The 12,140-nt window shown below is 43.5% G+C and overlaps 1 protein-coding gene across 3 annotated transcripts in view; it reads right to left on the minus strand.

The window, feature by feature from the left end:
* RNPC3 (RNA binding region (RNP1, RRM) containing 3) overlaps positions 1 to 12,140 on the minus strand; it is a 343,990-nt gene that overhangs the window by 189,745 nt on the left and 142,105 nt on the right. For all 3 annotated transcript variants that reach the window (XM_085602252.1, XM_085602255.1, XM_085602253.1), the window contains exon 6: positions 11,444 to 11,512. In XM_085602252.1, coding sequence (XP_085458378.1) covers positions 11,444 to 11,512 — 69 coding nt within the window. The remainder of the gene's footprint in view (positions 1 to 11,443; positions 11,513 to 12,140) is intronic.

A 12,140-nucleotide genomic window follows, 5' to 3' on the forward strand; every position in this document is an offset into this window, starting at 1 on the left:
ACCTCCAAGCAGGATTCAGGAAGAGCATGGGCACCGTTGACCAGGCATGAGGATTTATTTAACATGCTTTGACACGCTCGCATGGGACTACCTCTTTCAGGTACTGGCCCGCATGGGAGTTGGCACCCACTTCCTAAAGTACCCCAAGCTACTTTACGCAAAAACCCACATCCTGGGTATGGCTTGGAAGACTGTTCTCGCCGGCCTTTCCAGTAGGCAGGGGAACTAGACCGGGATGCCCCTGGTCTCCCCTCCTCTTCGTGATGGCGATGAAGCCACTCGCTATTCGCCTTCGTAGGGAGGGACAGAATTGGGGAATGCCCATGGCCGATGGTATGCGTGTGGTGCCAGTCTATGTGGACGACTTACTACTTAACCTCGGGGACGTACGCTCTGATTTCGCATTCCTCACTGCCACATTGGACGAGTCTGCCTGTGTGGGGAGGCTCCACATCAATTGAGCCAAATCCAGTGTTTACCCACTGCGCCCCGGTGCTCCGCAGCGGGAGTTGTCACAGGAGGGGCACCACCCTCAACTGGTCAGGCACCCCAGTCTGATATCTTGGGGTGCCCCTTTACCATTCAACCGTTGATTTGGGTAAGGCCTTATCCCTGCGACAACAGGTACGCTTTTGGAAGCAGCTCTCATTAGCGGTCACGTAAAGAATAGCCCTGCCAAAGACAGTCTTCCTCCCCCAACTTTTATACTACTTGGTTCATCTCTCCCTCATACCTCCCTGATCCTTTTTCCGGGAGCTAGCTCACTCCTACGAGAATTAATATGGGGTGACACACCACACTGCATTGCACTGGCAAAGCTGCATCTACCCTCAGGTGCGAGTGGGCTGAAAGCCCCCTCCTTAGAGGCCTACTTTCTGGCAGTCCAGCTACAGTGGCTAGCTCACTGGCTTATGGGTGGAAGCTAGGCGAGAATGTCTGGTGACACATACCCTCATAGCAACAGCAGCTAAGGGGTTTTTGCTACCAAGGCAGTTACCCTCATCCCTGCAGGTGAGGATAGCCCGGAACTGCATTTTCAGATTACATTCCATCACATGACATGTCCCGCCATACGCTCCAGCACTCCCACTGCAGGGCAACTCGCAATCCCCAGGGATGTACATTGCACTGAGTCTATGGCATTGGCATCAGTACAACCTGGACACAATAGGAGATCTCTTTCCAGAATGGCGATTGCTCACCTCAGAGCAACTCGTAACAGACCACGGACGGTGTACCCCCAGGTCAATTCCTAACATATAGAGTACTCCACAAAACCTGCAGAGCCCTTTGGTCCACTGTAGACAATGAACCCCCAACCCATGCAGTTCTACAGACATTGTTCCAAATAGGAGCTGGGCAGCACCTTATCACCTGGATACACAAAGCAATCAGGAGGCATACCTGGATCCCACTCACGGAGCTTCGCACCAGATGGGAGAATTATATAGGGAGAGTATTGCATGACAAGGAATCAGAACAGGACCTGGAATTCCCCCAGACGGTCTTTTGGAATCCTCTCCATCCATCACCATATCTTACACCCGACCGCTTAACCGCTATTTTCCCCATGCACACCTACACTGTCCCAGGTGTTAGTCACCATCAGCCATCATATGCTCTGGTGTGCTCACTCACTCACTTTGTACTGGTAGCCCATACATGCGACTTTACCCTGGGTATTTTCAAGCGGCAGAAGCGCCACAAGGTACATGCCTGTCTTGCCAGCCGAGCTCTACTACTGGCGTCGAGAGCCTTGACTATGAGCTGAAGGACGTCCACAGTGCCACTAGTGGCAACATGGCCAGGGGCATTCTATAAATGGGAGAAAGTGAAGGGAAAGATCCTTTGCTACGAGGAAACTCGTAGGATATGCAAGAATTCCATCTCTAATGCCTGGGACACATTACTTGACCAATTTTGCCAGCTCGCCCCCCCAACACATAGATCCCTCCTCCACCTCACCTCAGGTACTCACAATTCCCTTGCCGAACTCTAGAGAACCCCAGTAATCACCACTCCGATCAAGCCTGTGATGCCAAAAAAGTACTCCTTCCTCTTGCAATACGCATACCTGGTGCCTGTGGGCATTGCCTCCCTGGTACGCCCATGTCAACTCAGGAGTAGGGACCCAAGAGGTATCTCACAGTAGTGCCAGACTATCACTATCCCGTAGTTGCTGATTCACTCCCCACATACTTCCCCCAGTTCATTGTTAGTTTTCAGAAGCACTCAATTGGGTCACGGTGTTAGCCTTACATATATGAGCCACATGTAACACTGATATATTGTTACTCTCTATAACATGCAAGCGTACTCTATGGAGTCATGAACCTGATGTTTGCAGGCTATTGTATAACATTTGGCTCACTGCTGTTTCTATGTATTGTCATCAACTACACCATGATGAAAACTGCACTACTGAGACCTTGATTTCTTACAAAAACTTGTTTTAAAACTGTTTTATCAAAATAAAACTTTATGTAAAATACTTAATATACATTGTGAGAAAGAAATCTGTAATAAATGGTCTTTATACATCAAAAAGTTGTATTTGATTCTGTGAACAGGACATTGCTATTGTCTTGTTAAGTGTTCCAGAGAGATTAATGGAAGCCCTTCAGCCTCTATATCAGGGGGATAGCACTATGGTGTGCTATGGGCCAAGAGGCAAGCGTAGGCCAGAGTTAAAAATTGAACAAGGAGTGCATCAAGGATGTGTCCTACCACCCATGCTTCTCAACCTTTTCATTAATGATATTAGCAAACGGCTGGGCAGTGCTGCTGTCCCAAACAGAATTGTTGATGCACCATCTAGTCCAAGGAGTCGAAAAGTATTTGTCTAAACAAAAAACAGACCAAACACAATAAGGAGCTATAGGGGCAGAAAACAGGTCTTCCCTCACTCTGAGACTTATACACAGTAAATGACCTGTTCACACGGTGATGTCACAACTCGTACTCCTAACCTGGTTGTCATATATTTAGACAATCTATTAAGTCAGTGGTTATACCATCTGTACTTCTACAGGAGCGGATCACCAACAAAGCAAGAGAAAGAGATTATTAAAAATTAGAAACTATCTTTGTAACCAGTAATCTGTGTCTCTAAAAACCTAAATACGGTGAAAAAGATGTGAGAATGGAACGGTGGTGCCTCACGGTAGCAACACCAGGGAGGATAAAGCAGGAAGGTACTCGCCTGCTACCTCAAGGTCTCATCATCAGCTACCACCACTCCGAAAGGAAAATGTGAAAAAGGGGGAGAGATGGGTAGAGACCCAAACAGACAAGGAGCTAGGGTGTGTGATGAAGAATAGCTGTGCAATAATTTGTGCACCAGATACAACCCCACAATTAGGACCTGGGGATCAGGAAATCACTCCCCATGTCCCTATATACAAACTGAGCTAGATCACACTTGCTATCACTCTTATTTTGTGCTGTGTGTCTGCTCATTTAAAACGCCGACATGTTTCATTGCCACTGGATAAACTCACGGCAATTTCTTCAGGGCGTGGGTTTTATCGCTCCACCCTGCACCAACACTTGTCTATTAAAAACCATTCTAATAGAGACACAGGGAAACAAAGGATAGACAAACAACACATAACACAGTTAGTTGGCATCTAGTCACAAAAAACGTAATGCAGTATGTGAGACTGCCCTTACTGATTTTTATCTTAAAAATTTACCGGGATGTAGCCCATCATGGGCATACCTTTACCCTCGAGCACTTATGTGTGTCTGTACAATCACTCATTCAAAAGGCTCTTGCAGTCACTTCCTATCATGAATCTGTAATGCATAACAGAATATCATGAGACCATAGGTGATGCAAGATCCGCAGTTTCCCACACCTATATTCTCCCATTATGACTTTAATCTTAAATGACAATACAGATACTGACATTTATTAGGTGTATCTACCCCTTTATGGCACATACTCACTATGGCGTGTACAAGTGGTAAATTGGGGAATAACCCTATGCTGTATTGTGACTATCAATCTGAAAACCTGTCCCCGTCTAGTTTCTTGCCCTCTTATAGCGTACACTCTCAATATTGCATTGATGGGTAAAAAATGGGGGCCCTCCTGTTACTTTAGCGGATCGACTAGTTATCAATATTCCTTAAAAAGCCTCACGAGCCTATTTTCAAAGCAGACCGCCCATAGTAGACCTACCGTGACCGAGTCCGTGTCCGGTATTGACTCAGCACCGAAGTCCACTCGGCTGTTTGCTTACGTGAGTATAAGCGTGCTGACGCTCGGCACGTGACCGCGCCCAGTCGTCCCCGCCTTCAATGAAGGCATCAATCGGCACATCCTGTTACCATCGGCGCCATATTTAAATGATGGGGTTGTCATTAGAGTGTTTGTTTTTTCGGATTATTTACACAGACCAGGGCTGTTTTCATAGCGTGAATTGGCAACAGTAGCTGAATTATTTATAGGTGTCAATTATGTAGTCTTCATCATACGCTTATCGACAATTAGAAATAAAATATTTTAAATATTTTGAAGAGCCACATGGTCTATGTACATCAACGTATAGCCCCATCTAAAGGTCACAATTTACAGCGCTGTAGCTCGATGTACATAAACTGCTCTTTATCGCGTTCAACCAACAAACATCAAAGCCCTTACTGGAAGTATGGGTTTCTATTGTAAGTCTGGTAACTTTATTGATTCCAAAGTGTGCACTCTAGGTAAGAATGTATGTAGAGTGCAATTTTCAACACGGGGCAGTTATGATGTTACATAAACGATCAGAGCAACCCTGTGTATTCTTAACTGATCCTCACATGTGAGGACTGCATTAAGAAAAATATATAGAGCACGGTGAGACAGAGGTTTTATCAAATCATGTTCGATCATAGTTGTATATTCCCCTTTTTTTTTGTATATCCAGCTTTGGCAGATTCAATAGAGTTGGGTATGCACATTCCAGAAAAAATCCTCGTAACTGAATGGATTGTATATATATATTAACCTTATTCCATTCAATAAGATCGTTCAGTCCAGACTGATCTACACCCTCCTGGTAAATCCACCGTGCTTCCCTGGTGCTCAATCTTGTTTCCATGTTGCATTGGTCCCCCATAACCCTCTCGAGGACCACCCAACAGACATCCTATGGGGCATGTTTTTGAGTTTGAAAATGCTGCACCAATCTAGTACTAAGTTTCCCTGCCCGTAATGTGCGGAGATGCTCTTGTATCCTTATTTTGACCTTCCTGGTGGTGAGGCCAATATAGTGTAAGCCACACGAGCATGTCAATCTGTAAATAACGTTTGTTGTATTACAGTTGCTAAATTTATTTAAAAAACAGGTTTTATTGTTAGCAAGGGTGACACTTTTTGTGGGAGATGTAAATACACATACAGAGCAACTCCCGCATGGGTAATGTCCCTGCGGGACATTGGTCTCACGTGGTTCTTGTTTGGGTCTAGTATGTACCAAACGATCGCGGATGTTAGCTGATCGTTTGAACGCAAACCGAGGCTGAGGCATTTGCATATTGGGGGTGTTTAGCAGGTGCCAGTGCCTCCGGATGATGTGTCTGATTTTCGTGGAGAGTGGACCAAAGGTGGTAACCACAGGGATACAGTCACCGTTCTTCTTGGGTGTCTTTTCCAGAAGAGCGGCACGAGGTGTGTTATATGCTCGTTTTCTCGCCTGTTTAATAACCTTCTTAGGATAAGCTCGGTTCTCCAACTTACTGGCTAGTACACTGGCCTGTTCCGAGTATTTTTGTAGGGAAGAGCAGTTACGACGATATCGTAAAAACTGCCCCACAGGCAGGTTATCTCGAAGGGCTCTAGGATGGTATGATCTGTAGTGCAATAAAGAATTTTTGTCCGTTGGTTTTTGATGCACTTTAGTCACTAACCCATGATGTTCTGCCTGAATGTCAAGATAAAGATATACTGCAGATGTTCTATTCACAGACCACGTAAACTTTAGACAGCCGTCTAGACCATTTAGCCATATAAGGAACTCATTGAGTCTCTCTTCCGTGCTTGACCATATGCACAGCACATCATCTATGTATCTCTTCCAGAGGACAATGTTCCTCTGGAAGAGATTGGTGTCGGAATGGATGTGGTGAGCCTCGAACTGGCCTACATAGATGCAGGCCAGGCTGGGAGCAAAGGTTGCCCCCATCGAAGTGCCAGACACCTGTAGGTATATCTGGTCCTTGAAAGAAAAAAAGTTTTGGGTCAATGCGATCTCTATGCATTGCAAGACAAAAGTCTGAGGGGTATCGTAAAACCACTCGCAATCCACCAGGGCACGTGCTGCTGCCACCAGTGTCGCTTCCTGGGGAATGCTTGTGTACAACGATTCTATGTCGATAGTGACTAAGAATTGATTGAGAGGATCGTATTGTACATCCTCTAAAAGTTTCAGTACATCTGTAGTATCTTGAACGTAGGAGGGTTGGGTGATTACATATTCCCTCAGAAAGAAATCCGCAAACTGCGATAAAGGTTCCAACAGGGACTGGATGCCTGACACAAACCGCGTCCCGGAGGGGGCCGTTGTGCTTTGTGGATTTTGGGTACTACATAAAATGCCGGAACTCTCGGTATCATGTTAATCAAAAATTCGGCTTCTTTATATGTCAGCCATTTTTTCTCCTTGGCTTCTGTCACCAGTTTAATAATGGTTGCCTGTAGTTCTTTAGTAGGATCCCTCACCAAAGGGCTGTAATTACAACGGTTTCCCAAAAGCCTAGCAACTTCAGTTTCATAATCCTGGGTATCCATCACCACCACCGCCCCGCCCTTATCGGCCGGTTTGATGGTGATGGCGGGATTGCTTTGTATCGTTTTTAATGCCAGTCTCTGTGACTCATGTTACTGTGCACAGCAGTCTGCGTATTTCGTTCCAACTTTAAAATGTCTTGAAGGACCTTCTGTTCAAAAACCTGTACTTCAGGGCCCACTGAACTGTTAGGGGGACAAAACTGTGATGGACAGCGCAGATTAGTCGAAAAAATCGATGTGTTATCCTGTCCCTTCCCTTCAAAAAACTTCTTTAATTTGATCTTTCTCATGAGGCCATATAGTTCACCCCTGAGTTTAAACCCATCGTGGTGGGGAGTGGGTACAAACCCTAGCCCCTTGTTGAGCACTTCAAGTTCATCATCAGTCAGTTGGTGTTTGGAGAGGTTGACCACTATGTTATTGTCGCTCACAGTTATAGGGGTGTTCTGCCTCTGCTGCGTGTGATCCTTGGGGAGAATGTCTGCCAAGTTGAGTTAAAATTTTGCCGGGCCCGGCCCCTCCCCCGACCTTTGTGACTGACCCCTCTTTGATCTACAGGGTGTTGAGTTGGTTGTCCTAAAAAAAACCCAGAACATAGCTCCCAAATCTTCATTAGTTCTATCCTGGGGATTAAATCTCACTCTCTGATTAGAAGTTGACGGTTGGGCAGCATATTCCTCATCCTCAATTTTCAAACTCAAAAACATGCCCCTAAGGATGGCCGTTGGGTGGTCCTCGAGAGGGTTATGGGGTACCAATGCAACATGGAAACAAGATTGAGCATCAGGGAAGCACGGTGGATTTACCAGGAGGGTGTAGATCAGTTTGGACTGAACGATCTTATTGAATGGAATAAGGTTAATATATAATCCATTCAGTTACGAGGATTTTTTCGGGAATGTGCATACCCAACTCTATTGAAAGCTGGATATACAAAAAAAAGGGGAATATACAACTATGATCGAACATGATTTGATACAACCTCTGTCTCACCGTGCTCTATATTTTTCTTATTGCAGTCCTCACATGTGAGGATCAGTTAAGAATAAACAGGGTTCCTCTGATCGTTTATGTAACATCATAATTGCTCTGTGTTGAAAATTGCACTCTACATACAGTCTTACCTAGAGTGCACACTTTGGAATCAATAAAGTTACCAGACTTTGAATAGAAACCCATACTTCCAGTAAGGGCTTTGATGTTTGTTGGTTGAACGCGATAAAAAGCAGTTTATGTACATCGAGCTACAGCGCTGTAAATTGTGACCTTTAGATGGGGCTATACGTTGTTGTACATAGACCATGTGGCTCTTTAAAATATTTAAAATATTTTATTTCTAATTGTCGATAAGCGTATGATAAAGCCTACATAATTGACACATATAAATAATTCAGCTACTGTTGCCAATTCACGCTATGAAAACAGCCCTGGTCTGTGTAAATAATCCTCAAAAACAGACACTAATGACAACCCCATCATTTAAATATGGCGCCGATGGTAACAGGAGGTGCCGATTGATGCCTTCATTGAAGGCGGGGACGACTGGGCGCGGTCACGTGCCGAGCGTCAGCACGCTTATACTCACGGAAGCAAACAGCCGAGTGGACATCGGTGCTGAGTCAATACCGGACACGGACTCGGTCACGGTAGGTCTACTCTGGGCGGTCTGCTTTGAAAATAGGCTCGACGAGCGTGAGGCTTTCTAAGGAATATTGATAACTAGTCGATCCGCTAAAGTAACAGGAGGGCCCCCATTTTTTACCCATCAATGCAATATTGAGAGTGTACGCTATAAGAGGGCAAGAAACTAGACGGGGACAGGTTTTCAGATTGATAGTCACAATACAGCACAGGGTTATTCCCCAATTTACCACTTGTACACGCCATAGTGAGTATGTGCCATAAAGGGGTAGATACACCTAATAAATGTCAGTATCTGTATTGTCATTTAAGATTAAAGTCATAATGGGAGAATATAGGTGTGGGAAACTGCGGATCTTGCATCACCTATGGTCTCATGATATTCTGTTATGCATTACAGATTCATGATAGGAAGTGACTGGAAGAGCCTTTTGAATGAGTCATTTTACAGACACACATAAGTGCTCGAGGGTAAAGGTATGCCCATGATGGGTTACATCCTGGTAAATGTTTAAGATAAAAATCAGTAAGGGCAATCTCACATACTGCATTACGTTTTTTGTGACTAGATGCCAACTAACTGTGTTATGTGTTGTTTGTCTATCCTTTGTTTCCCTGTGTCTCTATTAGAATGGTTTTTAATAGACAAGTGTTGGTGCAGGGTGGAGCGATAAAACCCACGCCCTGAAGAAATTGCCGTGAGTTTATCCATTGGCAATGAAATATGTCGGCGTTTTAAATGAGCAGACACACAGCACAGAATAAAAGAGTGATAGCAAGTGTGATCTAGCTCAGTTTGTATATAGGGACATGGGGAGTGATTTCCTGATCCCCAGGTCCTAATTGTGGGGTTGCATCTGGTGCACAAATTATTGCACAGCTATTCTTCATCACACACCCTAGCACCTTGTCTGTTTGGGTCTCTACCCATCTCTCCCCCTTTTTCACATTTTCCTTTCGGAGTGGTGGTAGCTGATGATGAGACCTTGAGGTAGCAGGCGAGTACCTTCCTGCTTTATCCTCCCTGGTGTTGCTACCGTGAGGCACCACCATTCCATTCTCACATCTTTTTCACCACATTTAGGTTTTTAGAGACACAGATTACTGGTTACAAAGATAGTTTCTAATTTTTAATAATCTCTTTCTCTTGCTTTGTTGGTGATCCGCTCCTGTAGAAGTACAGATGGTATAACCACTGACTTAATAGATTGTCTAAATATATGACAACCAGGTTAGGAGTACGAGTTGTGACATCACCGTGTGAACAGGTCATTTACTGTGTATAAACAAAAAACAGAACCATCAATGTTACCGAGAGAAAAATCATGGTATTTAAAACGTCTAAAAAGCTAAAATCGACTTTTAAAATCAATGGGCAAAACATTGATAGAGTAAAACGTTCAATTACCTTGGCCTACGGATGAACGGAAAGCTGACTTTGGCAGAAAAAATGGGCAAAAGTGTGAAAACAATGAGCCAAAGCACTGGTGCCATTTTCCATTTCCCTAACAGTAATTGTCAGATCTACAGAGCCAGTTACTACTATAAATAAAATCAAAGCTACTAAGCAGCAAAACTACAGAGCTACAGAAGTGTCGAAAATTAGCAAATGATCAATGGCCTATTTCTATGCTTATGCCCCAGTACACCAATGGAGGCCTTAATGGCTGAAGTGGACTTACATGAGCTAGTATCCCAAATATCTCTCAAGCCAATTTTTACTGGATTAGAATATGGTCTAACAAGCAACTGGAAAATTACTTTAAAGATCGCTAATATATTCTTGAAAGCACTGGCTCCAAAAAATTGTGCTGGCTTGATCAGATTTTACTTTAAAAAACATAGGCTGTTCTGTCATCTGGGATAACCCACAATCAATAACTGCAATCATCATTAAAAAGTGGCATCAAGATTATATTTTGGCAAAGTAGGCATCGAAAGGAGTACGACTGCTAAAAAAATAAAAAAATGACTGCGTCTTCAAAAATACATTCACTCGCAAACCATATCAATTTTGTCCACACCCATAGGCAAAATTGTCTCTTGCCTTGAGGGGGTGTCTGCTTTATCCGAGGCACACCTATTGCTCGCACTGGTTGTAGGATAGTAGGGTAGATGCAATGTTTGCATTTCCTTTTTGGCCATTTGGAAATGCTTGGTATCTTGAAATGTGAGCCTGTGCTTTTTTGGAAAGGCTGGTGTGTCTTCTGTAGTCGTGCATCAACAAACCTTGTGTTAGGATGTATGTATATGGTTCTCTGCTTCACATCTGACATTTCTAAGTCTTTATGCAGACCAGAGGACTCGGCACTGAAGTCTTGCTTCACTTTGAGGCAAATTTTGACACCAAGGAGTGACAGGTATCATCTTGGCCTAAAGAATCTTCACAGATTCTTTTTCGCAAGCTAGGGCTTCCCCCAGCATTTAGGGTGCCTTTGGACACCGAGTGATCTTAGTAACAGTGGTCAGAGCTGACATTTACGTTTTGTACTGTGCTTGCTCTTTGGATAAGGCATGCCGTTATCAGAGCCATTCCTTTCCATAGAGAAGCGTGTTCATTTGAGGCTAATCCACTGTATGTGATGCATCTTTTCAAGGCCAGTCATGTTGCGTCCAGTTTAGCATGTAACCTAAGCACTAGGGTGTGAAATCTCCAAACCGTCAAGCTAATAGGTTTGTGGCTCCGATATCCAGTTTTTATTCTACTTTAGAGTCCCTGGTAGGAAGACATGGTCAACCAAACGTACTTTACATTCAAATTCAAACTCATCGTCCTACCTGAAAAGCACATTTTGCTTAATGTTCTTGTCTTCTCTGGCATATTGTGAGATAAACAGGGGACATACTAGGCAGACTGGATAAAGCATTATGTAGATTCTTACCTGACTGTTAAAGCTAAGTACTGGATGGTCTTAAAGTGGTTCAGAAAGCAGACACAAAGAAATACAAAAGAAACAGAACAGCATATGCTTTTTTTTAAAATAATTTTCAAACCAGAGACATATTCTCAGTACATAAATATCTTACCACAGGAGGTGAAGTAGTTGAAAGTCCAAAAGGAGCGGGTAGATTCATTTTATTCATTAGATGTAGAACCTGGAAATATGGAAAATAACGTAGAAAATAACAACTCAAAATCTAAATTTGAGTCATTGTAAATATAATGGTAGGGGGACTACAAAACACAGTTTCCTTTCATGATGCAACCAAATCTATAAAGGAGAGGTAATCAAGGAAACTAATTGTGACCATGGCTCATCTCCGCTTTGTTCCCCTTCCAATGAGACCTCTTATCAAAGTTTTACTTTTAAATCTAGTTTTCAATGCAATCCCAAGGTGCCATCTTCATCCTGGTCTTGAATCCTACAGTATTTTTATTAATGCCTACAATGCAGTTGGACAGGTGCCCCTTTTCAGTGACGTCTCTCTTGCAAAATATCACAGATATAATGGAACAGCAGTGCACTGCAAATTCACAGGTCTCTATGCAGTCGTTACCTTCACAGACTCAAGAGGCATCTTAGCTAAATCCTCAGCCTTTTCAATCCAGATATCCAGATATTGTTGGTTCGACTTCTGGTTCTTATGGGATTTTTTTCTTTTTAGTGGCAAAGTAATCTTCACAGTTTACAGACAATCAGAGAATTAAATTTAAATACCTAACGTTTTGCATTCATATAAAAAATACATTGTAGTAATGCGGTCAAGCTCAATAGTGTGATTG

This window comes from Triturus cristatus, chromosome 4_2 (genome assembly GCF_964204655.1).
Source record: "Triturus cristatus chromosome 4_2, aTriCri1.1, whole genome shotgun sequence".
In the NCBI taxonomy this organism is placed as follows: Eukaryota; Metazoa; Chordata; class Amphibia; order Caudata; family Salamandridae; genus Triturus; species Triturus cristatus.